The 22,075-nt window shown below is 45.2% G+C and overlaps 1 protein-coding gene across 1 annotated transcript in view; it reads right to left on the reverse strand.

The window, feature by feature from the left end:
- Positions 1-22,075, reverse strand: part of ADAM23 (ADAM metallopeptidase domain 23) — a 1,183,145-nt gene that overhangs the window by 539,384 nt on the left and 621,686 nt on the right. The window contains exons 12-13 of the mRNA XM_030210005.1: positions 16,092-16,258; positions 4,180-4,264 (exon numbers count right to left, since the gene is read on the reverse strand). Of these exons, the coding sequence (XP_030065865.1) occupies positions 4,180-4,264; positions 16,092-16,258 (252 nt within the window). The remainder of the gene's footprint in view (positions 1-4,179; positions 4,265-16,091; positions 16,259-22,075) is intronic.

Raw genomic sequence — 22,075 nt, forward strand, 5'->3', positions numbered from 1 at the left:
ACATGCCTTACTTTGCCTTATAGGCCTTCCTAGCTTTTTCTCTCTCTGCTACTACTTACTACTACTTAGCATTTCTATAGCGCTGCCAGGGTTACGCAGCGCTGTACAAGTTTAAACATGGGGAAGGATGGTCCCTGCTCAAGAGAGCTTACAATCTCTGTCCATCTTCCTTCCTGTTCCTATGGATACAGTTATAATTACTCACTTTGACAGGCCATAGAGGAAAGGTGGCACCTATTTTCCTCCATAAAATTAGTATTAGGCGTCCTTATAACTTAATGTTTATTATCAGGCTTATTTTTGAAAGAGAAGGGCGCCCATCTTTCGACATGGGAGATGGCTTCCTTCTCTTAGGCTCGCCCAAAAAGGCATAATCGAAAGCCGATTTTGGGCATCCCCAACTGCTTCCCAATGTGGGGACGACCAAAGTTCCCGGGGGCATGTCGGAGGCGTAGCGAAGGCGGGACTGCCCCAGTCATGCCTAACACATGGGCGTCCTCGACCGATAATGGAAAAAAGAAGGGCCTCCCTGACGAGCACTTGGCCAACTTTACTTGGTCCATTTTTTTCTTACGACCAAGCCTCAAAAAGGTGCGTGAACTGACCAGATGACCACCGGAGGGAATCGGGGATGACAGCCCCTGACTCCCCCAGTGGTCACTAACCCCCTCCCACCCTGAAAAAAACAACTTTAAAAACATTTTTTGCCAGCCTGAAATGTCATACTCAGGTCCATCGCAGCAGTATGCAGGTCCTTAGGAGGAGAGGTATGTGTGTGTCAGCGGAGGCATAGCAAAGATGTGGACGTCCTTCTTTCAAACATTTTGGACGTCCTGAACTTCCCCCCCGCCCCCCCCACCCCAGGGACGGCCAAATTTCAAGGGAGTGGAATGGAGTGCAGTAGAGGAGTAGCCTAGTGGTTAGAGAACTGGTCTTGCAACCCAGAGGTGGCCAGTTCAAATCCCACTGCTGCTTCTTGTGATCCAAAATCCAAATAAATAAAGGGGGTGTTAGAGGCATAGCAGGCATGGACATCCTTCTCACAGAAAGATCCAGGCATGGATGTCCTTCTCACAGAAACACCCACATTCTGGACGTCCTCAACTGCCATTACAGGGACAGAGGCATAGCGAAGGACGTCCTTCACCCATACTCTTAAAAAAAAAAAAAAAAGATGTCCCTGATGAGCACTTGGATGTTTTCACCTGGACTTGTATTTTTCTAAGGTTGTAGATGGCAATTATACAAGCAGCTTGTCTGCAAGTATGAAGCTGTCTTTGGCATGCGCAGAGCAGCCACGCATAATGCTTGGCTGCTCTGCACTGGCTTCCCCTCCTTAGAAAGGAAATCGTGTGCAAATGAGCTAACAGTGAGCAGCTCATTTGCATGCGATTTCCTTCATGCATGCCCGTTCCTTTCCGAATCGCTAAGGGATCGGTAAGAGAAGGGCTTTTTTCATTCAGTTCGTGATCAGTTAGTCCACTGCAGTGCCCCCTAGTGTGCCCGGTTGGTATCCTAGCATGTCAGGGGGACCAGTGCACTACGAATGCTGGCTCCTCCCATGACCAAATTAGTTGGATTTGGTCGTTTTTGAGATGGGTGTCCTCGATTTCCATTATCGCCGAAAACCGGGGACGACCATCTCTAAGGTCGACCTAAATGTTAAGATTTGGGCGTCCCCAACTGTATTATAGAAACGAAAGATGGATGCCCATCTTCTTTCGATAATACGGGTTTCCCCGCCCCTTCGCGGGGACGTCCTGTGAGGACGTCCTCAGGAAAACTTGGGCGCCCCATTCGATTATGCTCCTCTACGACTCCTAAGAGCAATTACTTGTCTTCCAAAGATCCATGTTTACTAGGACCAGAGCGTATGATCCAATATACTTATAGAATCTGAACTCAAGCCTAAAGTATATATAAAACTCAAACAAAATGGCCTCTTTAATTACAGTTTAATACAACCTAAGCTATCATTGAAATTACCATGTTTTGATGGTAATTAGAATGCCATTAGATCTGATAATATTATGGAGGCAACTGTGCTATCTGCTGAGAAATGAAATATGGGCCCTGGAACTAACTTCCACTGAAAGGAAGAAGCTGCAGTGTCATAACCTGAAGCCCCTTAATAACACACCCTACATGTTTCCCACCCCAGATCAAGTCACCATGATCACCTCCCCACTCCAAGAACTCCCCCAACAGACTTTTCTCATCCTGATAGGAACCCCCCTTCAAAATCAGAACCTCTAGCCACCCCATCCTGCCCCATATATGCTCCATGACTCAAGATCCAGCCATACCTCAGCCCCCTCCCACAGGGCAAAGACCCTGCCCAACCTGAAGGCCCCCATAACCGTACCCTGATTCTTCCCTCACCCCTGTGAGTGTACAGAGCAGGAGATGCTCCCCTCTGCTCCTGACCTGGCTGCATCTTGGTTTCAAAATGATGGCTCTGACCCTAGTGGTAGTCTCATGATAGTAATCACTAGCAGGTCAATATGACTTCTAAGGACAAACAAGAGCTGCCATTCTGGAGGACAAGAATGGGACTGCTCCTATCCCAAAAACCAAACTAGCACAGAATGCTGTGCTAAATGATATGGGGGGGCTTGGGGGGGAGGCTGGGATCAGGGATAGGCTTTGCTTTTAGAGGAAGGGGACTGGATTTGGAGGGGATTGGATAGGAGGGTTCTGATCTTGGGGGGGGGGGGGCTGGTTGGGGGGCACGGCTTGATTAAAGAGGGCTCAGGGGTTTAGGTGTACAGAGCTGTCACGTTTATAAAGCTGGAACTGGGTTTGTGAGCCCTTGGACCACTACTGAGGAGCAGCAGTGGCAGGCAAAACCACCCCACACTAGAGACAGGGCAGATCTCTGACAAACAGTGAGACTTCACCTGCCCCTGGCCGCTTTTCACCAGAAGTTGAGCTCCTGGCTTCAGATGGCCGGCAGGACTTACTGGACAGGGCCGGGACTGGATATCAGCTAGGCAGCACAGGGACTGAGGGTCAGAGGGAAAAGGAATAAACAGGGACAGCAAGGCAGGGAAAGGATAGGCTAAAGGACAGGACTGAAAGCTGTGAGCAGCCACTGAAACAGGGAACCAACACAGCTAGATAGGAGACTGAACTGAAAGCTGCAAGCAGCCACTGAAGCAGGGAACAAACACAGATAAACCCAGAACTAGGCAAAGACATACAAACAAGACATAAGACTAGGAAACAAGCAATACAGTAAACAAGCAATACCCTAAACTAAACATACACTAACTAGAACAGGCAAGACTTCAGGCAAGAACTAGAGCAAGGAAACAAACTCAGGCTAAAGTGCAAAAGCACCAACATACCAGGGCCTTAGACGCAATGCAAAGGCAAAGCAGAGAGTTTCAAAATGGCTAATAAGCCCAGCAGCAGCTGAAGCTCACTGCTGCAATCACCAGGCAACTAAGGGTGCTGTGCAGGTACAAACAAAACAAGCAGGTCCAGCAGTCTGGAAGATCCGGACTGGACTGGGCTGAAATCTGGAACGGGTGACATCACACAGACAATCTAATGCAGCCAGCACACAGAGACAGAACTAACTCACATAGAACAGACAGAAGCCAGCTCAGAAGCTGACCACAGGAAATAAGGTGAGTCTGAGAGGGGGCATGGCCACAGACGTGACAAGAGCCATGGCTATACTACCAGACTGTGGCAACCACACTATCAACAATCAGAAGAGTTACTGCATCAGTCCTGACTACACCCTATCACTGTCCATCTCTCACCCAGATTCTACCGCTATTTGCACTACATGACTAATATGGAATTTTTACCAAACTAAATGGTTTTAGCATGGTTCTATGTTAACAGTGACCACCTTAGACACTATGCCTTATGATAGCATAGTAAATGATGGCAAAGACCAGTATGGTCCATCTAGTCTGCCCAGTAAAGTGGTTAGAGCTGTACACAAATACCTTTACAGATTTTGATCTATAAGCTGACTCAGGCACAAACTGGAGTATAATAAAATCAATCACAAAATATTTGTGCATATGAATTCAGATTTGTTTGGTATATGTTTTGTATCGGGTACTATTTTTCAATTAAAATAATTTGAAAGCCAGAATGTATGCAAGGGGGAAACAGCAAATTCAAGAAGCAATAGGAGAAAAAATATAAAACTGTTACCTCATTCACACCAACCCCCCTGATCAGGGAACAAACTCCACCAAAGTAACTCATACTGCTTCTCTTGTAATGGAAAGTCACATTCCTTAACAAAAACACAAAGGGAAATGAGAAAGGAAATTAATACAGTTGTAAAAATCACAAAATCCTAACACATACTCAGTTGAATAAATCATAATATGCAGGTGCTTCTCCATTTAGCTTTTGTTGTTTTTTTAAGTAAAGCCCAAGTCCATCTTCCAATTACCTCCTTCTGCGCCTTTCAACAAACAAACAAACAAACAAACAAACAAACAAACAAACACACAGGCTATAGATGTTAGTGAACTGCAAATTAGGACCTCAAATATGTTTTAGTATATAAAAGCGCCATCTGCTAAAAGATATACAGCCTCCTAAAAATAATAAAGATGAGCGGTGGACACAACAGCCACTAGTTGAATAGCTGTGCTGTGGGTTTCCAGCTAAAACAATAAGCAGTGGGACAGTCAGTTCTTTAAAGATGTAAAATACCTATGAAATGTGCAATTCTTCCCTTTTTCCCCATTTTACAGTATTACAGCATCAACCTTGGTAGAGTATCCTTACCCTTAGATACCAAGGAGCACATTGAGTACATATGTCAGCCACTGACTGGTTAAGAAACTTTCTTCCTGTGATAGTGTTAGTTTAGTTTATTTTGGGCTTGATATACCACCCTTCAGGAGAAAATCAAGAGTGGTGTACAATAAAATCAATTTAAACAAACTACATAAAATTATAGTAAGAATAGTACAGAATGAAAGTCAATAAAGAAGAAAAAAAAAGATAAGGCAGATCCATTCCAGGACAGGCACCAAAGCTGGATCGAATTAAGGGGTAAGGAAAGGGAAGGACTGGATAAACAGGTAAGTCTGAGAAGAGTCGGAAATTGAGGATAGAACTGTTTGGAGTGAAGTTCAACAGGGAGGTCATTAGTAGGAAGACTCAAAATCTGCTTTTGAGGTGAACCTTGATGGACACATGCAGCAATGAAAGTGACTGGGGTGAGCTGCATCCAGCAGTACTGGCAAGAGCAAGCCGCTGCATTATTCATACTGTATGTGTGAAGATGTGGGTTCTATCATAACCACCACTAAAAGACACCTAAAATGTGATATTGTACCCTCAATTTTAAAGAACTGATTTTGTCGATATTTAAACTAAAGTCCCAGAGGGGATAGAGCAGGGGTGTCAAACTTTAGTCCCTGAATGCTATAAAACAGTCTTGTTTTCAGGAAATCCCTAAAGAAACAGACAAAAGATATATATATATATATGCACACAATGGAGGAGTGACCTAGTGGTTAGGATGGTGGACTTTGGTCCTGAGGAACTGAGTTCGATTCCCGGCACAGGCAGCTCCTTGTGGCTCTGGGCAAGTCACTTAATCCTCCATTGCCTGCCGCATTGAGCCTGCCATGAGTGGGAAAGTGTGGGGTACAAATGCAATAAAAATAAATGGAAGCACTGCATACAAATTTCTTATAAACATTCATTAGGGATATGCTGAAAACTTGACCAGTTTGTGGCCTTCCAGAATTGCAGGTTCGACACTCTTGGGATAATGAGAACCTGGCTGTCTAGCGTTGTATTTAGCAGCTGGCAGAAATCAGTTATAAAATTCTTGAGAAGCATGCACTCTGTAAAACTCAAAGAAAGTTTTTAATCATATATTTGTTTTAGTTCACTGCATGTTTAAACTGTGTAGTATGAAAAATATAGTTTAAAAATCAGCCACAAAGAGGAAGTGACGTCTAAGAACAAGATGGTTAGTTGAGCTTTTAGATCTGTTGAGCTGGGACTGTCTCTTCACGTTCAAGTGTACAGTGTTGCGTACGTCTAGTAGCACTATAGAAATGATAAGTAGTAGTAATCTGCACAGTCCAATTTGATTCCAGTGTGAATCCCCCTCATTTGGCAAACTAACACTCTAAGTGGTTGTCTGTAAGATGTCTATAAGTTTTAGCTATAATGTCTACTTCAGGTTTGCTGCACTATTTCCCATTCCCCATCTTTCTTTACTATTAACCTCATGAAGGAATTTCTGGCTGGTCACAAACTCTGATGGGGCCTCCCATTGCTAGGGCAACTCAGCTAACTTGTTACACATGTAATTTACTGAGAAGAGGTGTGGCAAGGACACCAATTGCAAGCCTCCAGCACATATGAAAGACCCAATTACAAGTCTCCAGCACACATGCAGCACCTATGATTGGTCCAGCGTAGAGGAGAAGTGGATGCTCACCACAGCCTATAAAACCACGCTGCAAACAAAGAAACTCTGAAAACCAGCCATGATGGAAAGAGAGTTTCAGATCCGTCCCATGGTCTATAGAGGTATATAAAATAATGAGTGGAGTGGAACAGGTGGATGTGAAGCGTCTGTTCACGCTTTCCAAAAATACTAGGACTAGGGGGCATGTGATGAAACTACAGTGTAGTAAATTTAAAACAAATCGGAGAAATTTTTTCTTCACCCAACGCATAATTAAACTCTGGAATTCATTGCCGGAGAACGTAGTGAAGGCAGTTAGCTTGGCAGAGTTTAAAAAGGGGTTACACGTTTTCCTAAAGGACAAGTCCATAAACCGCTACTAAATGGACTTGTGAAAAATCCACAATTCCAGGAATAACATGTATAGAATGTTTGTACATTTGGGAAGCTTGCCAGGTGCCCTTGGCCTGGATTGGCCGCTGTCGTGGACAGGATGCTGGGCTCGATGGACCCTTGGTCTTTTCCCAGTGTGGCATTTCTTATGTACTTTTCCCGAAGGGGATACTCTCCCCCCTTCGTAAAAACTAATTCTCTATAGCTAAGAATCTTTCTTCCTTTCTCTCTGTTCTGTGATCTTTGTATGACGAATAAACTTTCCTTCCTCCTTTTCTCTTCTCTTCTCTATATAATTAGTCTAATTACTTATAATTACCAGAGGTACTGATGTTAGATTTTGTAAGTTTGTTACAGTTTGCAACTGATATCTGATGCTGTGCTGGTGGGTGAGTAAGAATAAAATACTTTTTTCACTAATTCCTGTCTAATTTTTTCTGTATTACAAAATAATATGTTTAGAGAATAGCAACCAAATGCGCAGCCAGTACAAGGTCATTAAAACTGTAGAGGAACATTTGAAGAATGCAGAGATTAATATTTTATTTTCTTCTAGTCACATATTAAAGGATTTTGCTTACCATCCAGCTGGATCTGCAGACCAAGAGAAAGCTAAACTGGCGAAGGCCAGAGAACAGACTCTTACACTGGAGCTGTCACAAGTTCCATTAGTGGAAGGAGACCCTTTTGCTGAATTTTGTGTACTCCTTTAAGAAATCAAATCTTTCTTGAAAGCAGTTTGAACTGAGCCAGGTACATTGGCAATAGATCTCTGTGAAGAAATAGCTGAAGTGGGACATAGACTCAATACGGAAACTCGATTGGATGAACATAAGGAATCTATTACCACTCTGGACACCTCCTTAGAGGAATGTAAAGCTACTCATCAGTATCTATTTGATAGAACAGAAGATTTGGAGAACCACAGTAGGCGATATAATCTGCGCTTTAGGGGGGGTGCTGGACACAGCGGAATACATGAATTGTGAATCAGTAGTAGCAATTTGCAAGTGCTTTACTTACAGATCACTGTCTCTGGAAACCATAACACAGGAGAGCGTGTATTGAATGGCAGGACGACTCACAGCTAATCTACCGCACGATATAATAGCTTGCTTTTCAGATTTTAAAATAAAAGAAGCTATAATGGCCAAAGTACATTCACCGGAGAAATTCTGATGGCTCACTTATGTCATAGAAATTTGTCAGGATTAGTGGCACTCAAATTATGGGAATCAAATACAGATGGCATCATCCGAATGCTTGACATTTTACTTGGAAGGGAAACTCCAGCAAATTAGATTGCATGAAATGGCTAGAAAAGCTGTGCCTGAAATAATTTCCCTTTCAGCTCGACCCAAATGGCAAAGGGCCTCTCATGGTAAAGGCTGTGTGACCAGACCAAGGAGGTTAGATTGGGAACGGGAGACAGCATAAGTTTATCTAGCCCGTTATGGGTCACTGAAGCCAGTAAGGTGGAGCTTGCTGCCGTTTTTACTCACCCAAAACAATGGCAAGCACTATTGAAAACAATAGCAAAAGCTTATTAAAAAATAACAGACTGCCTTTGCGTGATCCATCTGTAAACAGTCTAAAGCTGTTCCAGTTGGATTAGCAGTGCCTTAAAAAGTGGAGGATGAGGGATTAAAAAAAATATATATTTGATAGCTCTTTTATTTATTTGAAAACTTCCCATATCTAGATATAAATATCATGAAATAAACTGAATATCACTAAAACAGCTTATGAAATTAATGGTAGAAACAGCAGTAATAAACTCTGTATTTTGTGCTCATTTTTCTAATTGTTCTATAGACAGTGCTTTTTTTGTGCCGGTACAGCGTACCAGCACCTTTTTGTAGGTCCCCTCCCCGACCCAGTCCCCACCTGCCTACCAGCTCCGTGCCGACGACCCTCGTCTCCTGCCACCCAGCACCATGACCCAGCCTATAAAAAAATCTACGAAGCGGCGGAGCGGTGCCTCGCGCCTGTCTGTAAAAGAAGAAAATCGCCTCGTCGGCCGGCCTTCCCTGTGTTCCGCCCTCTGATGTAACTTCCTATTTCCGCAAGAGCGGAACACAGTGAGGGAAGGCCGGCCGATGAGGCGATTTTTCTTCTTTTACAGGCAGCCGCAAGGCACCGCTCCGCCGCTTCATAGATTTTTTTAAAGGCTGGGTCACGGTGCCGGGTGGTAGGAGAAGAGGGTCGTCGGCACGGAGCTGGTAGGCAGGTGGGGACTGGGCCGGGGAGGGGGGGCTCAGATAGGTATGGGTGGCTGGAGGGAGGGGGAGCAGGGAAACGAGGAGAGTCGCTGGATATGAGTGGAGGGCAGGGGGGGTTGCTGGACATGGGTGGATGGCAGGGGAGGGCGGGGGAGACAGGAGGGTCGCTGGACATAGGTGGATGGCAGGGGGGTGGGGGGGTTGCTGGACACGGGTGGATGGCAGGGGAGGGCAGGGAGGACAGGAGGGTCGCTGGACATGGGTGGATGGCAGGGGGAACAGAGAATCGCTGGACAGGATGCTGGGCTCGATGGACCCTTGGTCTTTTCCCAGTATGGCATTACTTATGTACTTATGACATGGGTGGATGGCGGGGGGGGGGGGGTCGCTGGACATGGGTGGATGGCAGGGGGTAAGGGGGGTTTGCTGGACATGGGTGGATGGCAGGGGGAAGAGAGAATCGCTGGACATGGGTGGATGGCAGGGGAGGGCAGGGGGACAGGAGGGTCGCTGGACATGGGTGGATGACAGGGGGAAGAGAGAATCGCTGGACATGGGTGGATGACAGGGGGAAGAGAGAATCGCTGGACATGGGTGGATGGCGGGCAGGGGAGAGGAGGGCTGCTAGACATGGGTGGATGGAGGAGAGGGAAGGGAGAGAGAAGAAATGCTGGACATGGATGGAGGCGAGGGAAGAGTGAGAAAGGAGATGAGATGAGGGAAAAGAGAGGAGAAAAACTGCACATGGATGTAGAAAATAGGCCAAAGCTGGATCCACTGGACAGTCAAGTCTGCGGAGGACCCAGCTTTTACTTACGGATGTAGGGCAACACATGAAGAAGAAAGGAGGAAAGTAAAGAAATAAATGGAAAGGAAGCCCTGGAAATGGAGTTAAGAGGACAGATAGCAGCAGAATCAGATACTGAGCCAGCATGATCAGAAAAACAAAGTCACCAGACAACAAAGGTAGAAAAAATCATTTTATTTTCATTTTAGTGTCTGGAATATGTCCAATTTGAGAATTTACATCTGCTGTCTTATTTTGCACTGGGTATACTGGAGCTGTAACAGGTTACAGAAATTATTTATAATGAAAAAAAATCACGTTATTTTTTCTCCTATAATATTTTCAACGATGTCTGTTTATATGCGCTATGGCTGGTATAAGGAGTGTGGCAAATGTGGGTGTGGCTATAATAGGGGTGGCGTCATATGTGGTGACTCCGCCCACAATGAGTACCGGCACCTTTTTTTCTACAAAAAAAAGCACTGTCTATAGAGTACAGTAATATATGGCCAAATCTCTGTAAGGATATCCTGTTTCCTGATGAGTTCATGTTAACAGTTGTAATAAGTCTTGGGAAGCCTTAACCATTATGGAATCTGTGGAGCTGTGTTAAAATGGTTCTCAGGCGAGCTCAAAGGATTCAAGATGGCGCCCAAGCAGGACGTGTAGCAAAGACGCTCCCAAAAAGAAAATTTTTCTTCGACGATTTTCCTAGCTAAACATGCCAAAAAGGAAAGGGAAGCTAAGGGGACCACCCCTCCCGAAGCAAATCCCTACCTTGCCTGGGCAGCAGTCATTGACTACATTTCTGGTATCGACTCCGACCTCGGACGTATCCGCTAGCGGAGCAGGGAAGAGCTCCGCTCAGGAGAGCGAATTTTCGCTTAGTCCGTTAGGACCTGTGACCCCGACGCTTTCGCACGCACCTGGAGGAACTGTACCGAATCCCGAGACTAGTGGGGCTTCGAAGGAGTGGCCTTCCCCAGAAGCGATAGCGGAGGCCAGAGAGATCTTGTGGCTAGCTGAGGGAGTCCAGCGAACGCCAGAAATGCCAACAGGGGAGGCTATTGGGGTATTGCCTGAAACAACTACGCCAGAAGAAGTTTCTGCTTGCGTATTGGCGATACAACCCTTAATCAAGCCCCAAGAGGTGTCGCTGGAATCGATTTGGACAGCATTGGAATCGCTTCACAAGGTCTGTACCTCTTTCATAACGTTATCCTTGAACAATTCTTCTCAGATAAAATCTCTTAAAAGACAAATGGAGGGAGTAATAATAAAGCAAACTGACCTAGAGACGCAAATTGGGAAAATATCTCAACAACAAGTTCATATTGTAGGAGATTGTGCCTCTATACAAAGAAAAATAGAGAATATGGAAAATTTATCAAGAAATCTAAACCTACGATTCCTAAACTTTCCAAAATCTCAATTTGTGCCCCCGAAGGATATGTTTGCTAAGTTTCTTAAAGAAATATACAATTATTCAGATCAAACACTCCCTCCTCTTCAAAAGATTTACTACTTGGAAAAGAAACCTCCTTTACCTCAAGTTACTTCTAAACAGGACATTCCTCCTGAAACGCTGGATTTGACAAACTTTTTGGAGCAGTCTGTGGATAATACAGAAACCAGAGCGACATTGATTGTATCTTTTGTCTTCTTACAAGATAAAGAATCTTTATTGAGACTTTATTTTAAAAAAATTTATCCAGAGTATAAAGGAAGCAAAGTCTCTGTGTTCCCAGACATTGCTCGTTGGACTCAGCAAAGGCGGAAAAAGTTCCTAGATATGAGGCAAGAGTCTTTAAATGTTGGAGCAGTTTTCCAATTACGATTTCCTTGCAAGTGTATTTTGATATTCAAGGATAAAAATATATATTCTTTGAACCTGAACAATTAAGGTCATTCCTTGATATGAAGAAAAACCAATGCTAATTCCATCTCTGGTTTATGGTTCTGTAAATTAAGGAGTACCACTGCTTGTTTTTCCTCAAACTTTAAGTTAATAGCACCAAACTTCCTTTGGTTTAATCAATCTTGAATCCCACTCCTTCTCTTTATGGTGGACTGTTGTAACCAGATTGTAGAGATGTTTTCTATATATATTATATTTTTTAGTGTATTTGTGTTTATATCTGGTGTATCTTTTCAAAGATGTATTCTTTGTATTATCACTAAAACAATAAATAAACAAATTAAAAAAAAAAAAAAAAAATGGTTCTCAGGCTTCCTAAAGTCTAGATTATTCCAAGTGAAACAATCGGGTACAATTTCATCAGCACCAGGGCTCTGCATTGTCCCCCATCCTATTTAACATTATATTGATTCCATTAGACAATATACTGGAGAAAAATGGTCTCCCTGGCACTCCCTGATGTAACATTTATCCAGTCAATATCGGGGTAACCGTAATCACCCATTATTATAGTGTTGCCCAATTTGCCAGCTTTCCTAATCTCTGTAAACATTTCTTCATCCGTCTGTTTGTTCTGTCCCGGCGGACAGTAGAACAACCCTACAAGAATACTTCTTCCTTTCACACATACAATTTCTATCCATAATGATTCCACGCTGCTACCTGTTACATATGGAATGTTTATTTTATTTGACTCACTTCCCTCTTTAACTTATAACACACCCTCCACCCCCCCCCCCCCAATTTGAACCTCTCTATCACTGCGATACAATTTGTACCCTGAAAACAAAGTGTCCTATTGATTGTCCATTTCCACTAACTCTCTGAGATGCCTATTATATCTACCTCATCATTTAGTGCTATATACTTCTCACTCTCCCATCTTATTTTTTTAGGCTTCTAGCATTTCAATATAGCCACTTCAAATTACTACTACTACTTATCACTTCTATAGCGCTACAAGGCCTACCCAGCGCTGTACACCATACATGAAAAGACAGTCCCTGCTCAAAGAGCTCACAATCTAAATAGGACAGGCAAACAGACAGAATAACTAAGAGGTAAGGGAATTAAAGAGGTGGGGATAAAAGGGTACAGGGCAAGTGAGTAGTGGTTAGGAGTCAAAAGCAGCGTTAAAGAGGTAGGCTTTTAGCCTGGATTTGAAAAAAATTGTGTATTTTCCTTGGATCTACAAGCTGCTTAGAAGTTGAAGGGGGATAATGTGCAAGCTTTATCCTGCTTTCTCATTAAGCACACCTGGCTTACTTTCAGCATTGTTGAAACTTCTCTAGGGGGATTCCCTAAATGTTCTGTTTCCATAGTATCCTTCAAGAATACTCCACAACGAACCATGTGCTCCTGGCAATTGTTGGCTCCCCCCCCCCCCTCATTCTAGTTTAAAAGCTGCTCTAGCTCCTTTTTAAAAGTTAGCATCAGCAGCCTGGTTCAATCCAGGTTAAGGTGGAGCCCATCCTTTCAGAACAGTCTCCCTATTTCCCAGAATGTCGCCAGTTCCTAACAAATCTCCCTCATCCCTGCACCATTGTCTCAACCACGCATTCAGACTTTGGAGCTCTGCCTGCCTTTTGGATCCTGCGCGTGGAATGGGGAGCATCTCTGAAAATACTACCCTGGAGGATCTGGATTTCAGCTTTCTACCTAAATTTGGCTTCCTGAACCTACCTTCCCACATTTTCCTATGTCATTGGTACCCACATGTACCAAGACAGCCGGCTCCTCCCTAGCACTATCTAAGATCCTGTCTAGGTGACACGTGAGGTCCGCCACCTTCACACCAGGCAGACAACTGACCAGGCGATCTTCACGTCCACCAGCCACCCAGCTAGCTACATGCCTAATGATCGAATACTACAATAGCTGCCCTAACCCTACCCTCCTGGGCAGAAGTTCTCGGAGACATATCCTCAGTGCAAGAAGATAGTGAATCACCTGGTGGGCAGGTCCTGGCTACAGGAGTACTTCCTACTTCACCATGGTGACTCTCCTTCCAGGAGACCTCCCTTCTCCACAGCAGCACAGGGGCTTACAGACTGGAGGTGGGACTTCTCTATAACATCCATGTAGGAAGTGGTGTGCTGGAGCCGGCTCGCAAGAGCCGCTTGTTAAATTTTGACAGCTCTTGTGAGCCGGTTGTTGGGGGCGAGCCGGCTCCATTGCGGGAGGTAAGCATGGCAGGAGGGCGCCATCACAGGCCATGCTTACCTCCCCTGCCGCTCCGAAGCATGTCCAAAGATGTCCTTCACTCCCACCCTCCCCTCCCGCTCCCCTCCGTCTTTTTTTAATTACCTCCGTCGAAGCGCGCGCCATTTAAAGCCCTGCTGTGTGCTACCGTCTCCAGGCTTCCCCGGCTTGATTCGGATGATGTTCGTGCCTTAGTCCAGCCTTCATTCTGACGTCATTTCCTTTTTTCGCGAAGGCGGGACTAAGGCACGAACATCATCCGAATCAAGCAGGGGAAGCCTGGAGATGGCCAGCACGCAGCAGGGCTTTAAATGGCGCGCGCTTCAACGGAGGTAATTTAAAAAAGACGGGGGGGGGGCGGAGCGGGAGGGGAGGGTGGGAGCGAAGGACATCTTTGGACATGCTTTGGAGCGGCAGGGGAGGGAGGAGAATCGCTGGATGGGTAGAGGGGGGCAGGGGAGAGACTTGCTGGGCATGGGTGCGTAGAGGGGTGCAGGGGAGAGGCTTGCTGGGCATGGGTGGGTAGAGGCGGGCAGGGGAGAGACTTGCTGAGCATGGGTGCGTAGAGGGAGGCAGGGGAGAGACTTGCTGGGCATGGGTGGGTAGAGGGGGGCAGGGGAGAGACTTGCTGGGCATGGGTGCGTAGAGGGGGGCAGGGGAGAGACCTGCTGGGCATGGGTGGGTAGAGGGGGGCAGGGGAGAGAATTGCTGGGTATGGATGGATAGAGAGGGGCAGGGGAGAGAGGAGAGTTTCAGGACATGGATGGAGGGGAGAGAAGGGAGAGAGAAGAAATGCTGGACATGGAGGGAAGATAGAGGAAGGAGATTAGATGAGGGAAAAGGAAGTGAGGAGAGAAACTGCACATGGATGGAGAAAATAGGCAGAAGTTGGATCCACTGTACAGTCAAGTCTGCAGAGGACCAGAAATGAAGAAGAAAGGAGGAAAGAAAGAAAAAATGGAAAGGAAGCCCTGGAAACGTAGTCAAGGGAACAGATAGAGAGCAGCAGGATCAGATACTGGACCAGCATGATCAGAGAAACAAAGTCACCAGACAACAAAGGTAGAAAAAAAATAATTTTATTTTCATTATAGTGTTTGGAATATGTCCACTTTGAGAATCAGGTGCTGAACGTTAAAAGTTTATATTTATTTACTTATTTATGGCATTTTATCCCATATTAAACATGAATTAGGTTGGAACCTGGGATAATTTAATTTTTTTTTCCTGGAGAGAGTAATGTGTTGGCCGCCCCCCCCCCCCCCCCCCCCCCCGGGGTATAGCCAGCTCTGCAAATTTTTTTGGGTGGGGGGGGGGGCGCAGAGGTGGATGGGGGGGGGGGGGGCGCGCCGAGGTGGACCATGGAGAGAGCCTGTTAAAAATTTACTAGCACACCACTGCATGTAGGTCTCATCTATGTACCTCTCTGTCTTCCTCAGCTATTCAAAGTCTGCTACTCTAGCCTCAAGAGAACAGACCCGTTATGCTATAATCCTTTTAGAAAATGATTTATTAAGCATGGGACACACACTAAATCCTCAGAAGTGGAGAAGTGAGGGTAAAACAGAATATCATGTATGGTCTGCATTACTGCAACAAGTAGGGAAAATGAATAGATTACATGGATTTTGTTCATATATGCTCTCAGTTTCAATGTTAAATAACTTACCAATTTTTTTTTTACTGCCATTACTTTCACCTAGATCACGGATCCCATACACTTCAAAGAACATAACCACCTTTTTATTTTGGTCTGGATCCTACGTCACTCATACCACCTCTTAAAATGTAATGTTTTAAACCAATGACATAGCAATACTAATAATAGCAATTAATTGAAAGTATTTTATGGTCTTTTGGACTTACATCTAACGCTATTACTATTGCTGGAAGAAACAAGAATCTGGTCATTAAATGCTGAAAACAAAACACATAATGATAAACAGTGTTTACTATAAAACTGCACTTGGATTACTATCAACATATTATAGAAAACCTTGAGTGTTGTGATATGTTTGTTTATAAAATACTTGTCATCCTAGAGTATACATATTCAAATCATGCTTGAGAATCTATTTTAAAGTACAGCCAGCAGCTGAATACAGTATCCAATTCAGTTGGTAATTAATTAAATCAGTGATGGATAGTACTAACGAGAGCAGGTGCACAGCATCAGCATGCTGTTTTATGTGGTGTTGTCGATATTTGGAGAAGTCATGAAGCATCTTCATGGGATCTGGACCAATGATAATACGGTCCCTTTCTGTCCAGGTTTCCACAGCAACCAAAACTACCCTGGTGTTGAGCTGTTCCTTGTATATCTAGAGACAGAAACAGAAGAGGCATAGGAGAACACTGGGTTAACCATGCACAGCCAGCCAGAGTTAGCAGAAGGACAAAAGAGATAAAGTAGGAAAGAAACATGAGAACACAGCAGATTCTCTGTATGAGTTCTACAGAAATCTTCAAAATAACACAATTCTAAATACCAGTTTCAATTACCTTTAGCAATCAGTGACCAAAATGGCTCAAGGTCACCAGACAGCTCAATATCTACGAATGAGGCACATGTGTATATTGTCACATAGCAGCACACTACTCTGCTACGTATGCCATTCTAGATGAGAAATATCACAAAATGCTTATTGTTTATATATTATTTATGTTTTTAATATTAGTGTATCTATGCGAACTGCTTAGGATATAAGCAGGTTATAAATTTTTTACATAAATAAATAAATTAACCTTAGCAGAAGATATGCTATTCAGCATTGACATCCTCGGGGTTGTAATTTAACACAAGCTCTGTCTACCTGAACATAAGAACATAAGACTAGCCATACTGGGTTACACCAATGGTCCATCTAGCCCAGTATCCTGTTTTCTAAACAGTAGCCAAGCAACATCACAAGTATATGGCAGAAACCCAATTAGCAGCAACATTCCATGTTACCAATCCTGGGGCCAACAGTTGCTTCCCCATGTCTGTCTCAATAGCAGACTATGGACTTTTCCTCCAGGAATTTCTCCAAACCTTTTTTTAAACCAAGATATTCTAACCGCTGTTACTACATCCTCCAGCAAAGAGTTCCAGAGCTTAACTATTTGTTTAGTGAAAAAATATTTTCTCCTATTTGTTTTAAAAGTATTTCCATGTAACTTCCTCTAGTAACCCCTAGTCTTTGTACTTTAGGAACAAGTAAAAAAATCGATTACTTTGACTCATTCTACACCACTCAGGATTTTGTAGACCTCAATCATATCTCCCCTCATCTATCTCTTTTCCAAGCTGAAGAGCCCTAACCTCTTTAGCCTTTCCTCATACGAGAGGCGTTTCATCTCCTTTATCATTTTGGTCGCTCTTCTTTGAACCTTTTCTAATTCCGCTATATCTTTTTTCAGATACAGCGACCAGAACTGAACACAATACTCAAAAGTGTGGTCACATCATGGAGCGATACAAAGGCATTATAGTATTTTCAGTCTTATTCACCATCCCTTTCCTAATAATTCCTAGCATCCTGTTTGCTTTTTTGACCACCACTGTAAACTGAGCAAAAGATTTCAGCGTATTTTCTACAATGACACCTAGATCTTTTTCTTTTTTTTTTTCTTTTTTTAAATTATATTTTTATTAAAGATTTAGCCTTACATAGAATGCAAAAGTAAACACATAATCAAACAAAACCCCCCTTTAAAAAAAAAAAAAAAAAAAAAATTCGTTATTAAAAGGCAATACCTGGAGACAAATTACAGAGTTACACAAGTTCAAGTTCAAGGCGTGCTATGTGGCTCCTGACAAAAAAGGTCTAAACGAGCCCAGGTCTTCAAAACAGACCTAATATTTCGGCGTCTATGAGCCAAAATTATTTCTTAAGTGCTGACCCCCAAGATGGACCCTAGCTTCAATAACTATGATTCAGATTATTCTTTGCAATATTTATCACCTTGCATTTGTCCACATTAAATTTCATCTGCCATGTGGATGCCTAGTCTTTCAATTTCCTAAGTTCTTCCTGCAATATTTCATAGACCGCCCATGTTTTAACAACCTTGAATAGTTTTGTATCATCTGCAAATGTAATCACCTCACTCACAATTCCGAGTTCCATATCACTTATAAATATGTTAAATAGCACCAATCCCAATACAGATCCCTGTGTCACTCCACTGTTCACCCTCCTCCATTGAGAGAAATGGCCATTTAACCCTACCTTCTGTCCAATAACCTATTCCTAATCCACAGCAGAACTTTGCCTCTTATCCCATAACTCTTTAATTATCTCAGCAGTCCCTCACTATCAAAAGCGTTCTGAAAATCTAGATACACTAACATAAACCGGATCACCTTTAGCCATATGTTTATTCATGCCTTCAAAGAAATGAAGCAAATTGGTGAGGCAAGACTTCCCTTTGTTGAACCCATGCTGACTCTGTCCAATTATACCATGTTTGTCTATGTGTTCTGTAATTTTATTCTTTATATTTTATTTTTATTTATTGCATTTGTATCCCACATTTTTCCACCTCTTTGCAGGCTCATTGTGGCTTACAATACATCATGAATGGTGGAAATAGATAAGAAAATAGACATTTAGTATTACAGAAGGATTTTGGGCAGCATGATAATGACAAAACATGGCAGCAGTGTAACAAGCAAATACTGCAAGACAATTCTGGACATATGTGTAGGAGTTCACATTTGTTGATCTTTTTGGTATGCCTTGTTAAAGAGATGGGTCTTCAGAAGTTTGCGGAAGTTAGTTAGTTCATAGATCTTTTTTAGGTTGCGTGGCAGCGCGTTCCAGAATTGTGTGCTCAAATAGGAAAAGGTTGATGCATGCGTTAGCTTGTATTTTAGACCTTTACAGTTGGGGAAGTGAAGATTAAGGAATGTGCGGGATGATTTTTTCGCTTTCCTGGGTGGTAGGTCTATCAGGTCTGACATGTAGGCTGGGGCATCTCCGTGAATGATTTTGTGAACTAGGGTACATATTTTAAACATGATGCATTCTTTGAGTGGGAGCCAGTGTAGCTTTTCTCATAGGAGTTTAGCGCTTTCATATTTTGTTATACCGAATACGAGTCTAGCTGCAGTGTTCTGAGCTGTCTGAAGTTTCTTGATTATTTGCTCTTTGCAGCCAGCGTAGAGTGCGTTGCAGTAGTCTAGATGACTGAGTACCATCGATTGTACTAGGTTGCGGAAGACGGTCCTCGGGAAGAAAGGTCTTACTAATTTCCACATTGAGTGGAACATTTTCTTGGTTGTGTTTTTCTCATGACTCTCAAGTGTTAGGTGTCAATCAATGGTAACTCCAAGAATTTAAAGGGTGTCCGAAATTGGATGTTACGTCCCTCACCTGTTCGACGCTCCTCCCGGCTAAGCCATTCCGCAGCTCCGTCCAAAAGGGACAAGGTTCAGTCTTAGGAGGGTCTGTTTCAGTTTCCTAAGTCTGGCAGCCGTCATCCGGCTTGGAGCAGGAGCAGCAGCCATCTTGGCTAGCTCAGGAGGGAGCAGCCATCTTGTCTAAACGAGAACAGGAAGGAACTCCATATCTGGTCGTGGGAGGATCTCCTATGGGGGCTGCCATGGTGGATGCACCTGAGTTTGGTTTGCTCTGATTGCTTCACTATTTAAAGCACTGCCTCTAGGCCTTCTTTGCTTCGGCCTCAATTGTTCTGAGGAGTTGCTGTTGGAGTGCTGTTCGCCGGCTATCTTCTGTTCCTGATTTCCTGTGTACCGGACCTTGGCTAGTTCTTGGATTTCGCTTGTTTGCTGCCTGCCTTGACCCTGGACTGATTTTTGACTATTCTTGCCTATTCGGAGTTCTGGTGCTGGACTGTGTCTGTTTCCTGCCATCCTGGTCAGCGGCTGTGCAACCCCACCGGTTCCAGAAGTCCTGGTGGCCACCTGCAGCTGAGGGCTCAACTCTCGGTGAACGGTGGTCGCTTCCCAGGTGAAGCTAGGGGTTGTCTGGCTGCCTGACCGAGTACGGCATCACTCCACCTCAGCCGTGCTCAGTTGGGGCACAGGGGCTCACTACTACCGGGTCACAACAGTAGGCCGAAGCCATGAGCTCGCCAGACCAAACCGAGCTTGCCAACCTGGCTCAGGCATTACGCCAGCAACAGACGCAACTAACACACTTGTTCAGTGTACTGTAGAATGTTTGCAGTCAGCTACCCGCTTCCCCGCAGCATGCTTCCGGGGCTCCTCCGGTCTCGAGAGCAGGGGCCGCCTCGGTTTGACGGGACGCCGGCTGCCTGCCGTGGGTTCCTTAACCATGTCAGATTATGTTTGAACTACAACCAGAGGCGTTTTCATCTGACAGAATAAAGGTGACCTACATCATTTCCCTGCTGTCCGGTGCCGCGCTGGCTTGGGCATCTCCGTCCAGTTCTGACTAACCTGGAGAAGTTCCTAAGGCTATTCCGGATGGTATTCGACGTACCTGGCTGGCCTTCTTCTGCCTGAGGGGAACTGCTGCGGATTCAGCAGGGCTCCGGGTCGGTGGGGGCGTATGCAATCCGGTTCCGCACTCTGGCCGCGGAGCTCTGGTGGAACCAGGAGGGGTTGACGGCCATTTTCTGGCAGGGGTTGGACGGCCAAGTTAAGGATGAATTGGCCGGCCGAGAGATTCCTGCTACTTTGGATAGCCTTATTGCACTCTGCACGAGGATTGACATCCGGTTCTAGGAGCGAGCCCAGGAGAGGGCCACGCCGCGGGAGGTGCAGAGATCCAGAGGCCTGCCCCGTCGTCCAGAAGCACCTGGGTCCCAAGAGAAGGGTTCGGAAGGAACCAAGGAGGAACCCATGATAACGGCCGGTCATCATCTGTCCAAGAAGGAGAGGGTCCACCGTCTCCAGAATCGGCTATGTCTGTATTGTGGGCAGGACGGCCATTTCACACGTACTGTCCAAACAAGTCTGGGAGGTCGGGAAACGCTCCGGCCTGAGCCCTATGAAGGGGGTGGCTCTGGGCCAGTTGTCTGCCCTTCCCGACCAGTTGCTCTCCGTTCCTGTACTACTCCAAGGTGAAGGAGGCCAGGTTCATGCTCAGGTCTTACTGGACTCCGGGGCCGGAGGAAATTTTATCGATGCAGAGTTCCTGTCCCAGCTGGGTGGCTCCACGGTGCCCTGTCAACCGGAGCTCCGAGTGACCTCCATCCAGGGGGATAGTCTTCCCAGGACCATCACCCGGATCACCGTGCCTCTGCGTTTGCAGGTAGGGGCACTCCATTAGTTCCTGGTCCTCACCCGAGCCATTCATCTGGTAATTCTTGGACTGCCTTGGCTCAGTCTATACGCTCCAGTGATCGACTGGTCCACCGGTGAGATCGGGCAATGGGACGCCCGGTTTGTCAAGCAATGCCTACAGCAAGTCAAGCTTCCTCTGTCGCTCTGTTCGGCTCAGCTTCAGACCCCACCGAAGGAGCTGCCCGGGCTGCCTAGGGACTATCAGGACTTTTGTGATGTATTCAGTGCCCAGGCGGCTGACATGCTGCCTCCGCATCGGTCTTTTGACTGTGCCATAGACCTTTTGCCAGGAGCCGATCCGCCCCGGGGGCGCCTGTACACCCTGTCCCGTGAAGAGTCCCGCGCTATGGGGGAATACATTCGGGAGAACCTCAGCAAGGGCTTTATCCAGCCCTCCACTTCACCCGCAGGGGCCGGGTTCTTCTTCGTGTCAAAGAAGGACAGGTCCCTTCACCCTTGCATCGACTACCAGGGCCTGAACAAGATCACGGTAAAGAACCGATACCTGCTTCCACGCCTTCAAGGAGCTCAGATCTTCAGCAAGCTGGATCTGCGAGGGGCTTACAACCTAGTGCGGATCCGGGAGGGGGATGAGTGGAAGACGGCCTTTAACACTCATGAGGGTCACTTCGAGTACCGGTGATGCCGTTTGGCCTATGTAATGCTCCTGCGGTGTTTCAGAATTTTGTCAACATCATTTTCCAGGATCTGCTCTACACCTCAGTGATCGTTTACCTGGATGACATTCTGATCTTCTCCAACTCACTGTCTCAGCATGTTGCCCATGTCCATATGGTGCTCCAGCGCCTCTGGGAGCACCGGCTGTATGCCAAGCTGGAGAAGTGTTCTTTCCACCAGAAGAGATTGCCTTTCCTGGGAT

This window comes from Microcaecilia unicolor, chromosome 7 (genome assembly GCF_901765095.1).
Source record: "Microcaecilia unicolor chromosome 7, aMicUni1.1, whole genome shotgun sequence".
NCBI lineage: Eukaryota > Metazoa > Chordata > Amphibia > Gymnophiona > Siphonopidae > Microcaecilia > Microcaecilia unicolor.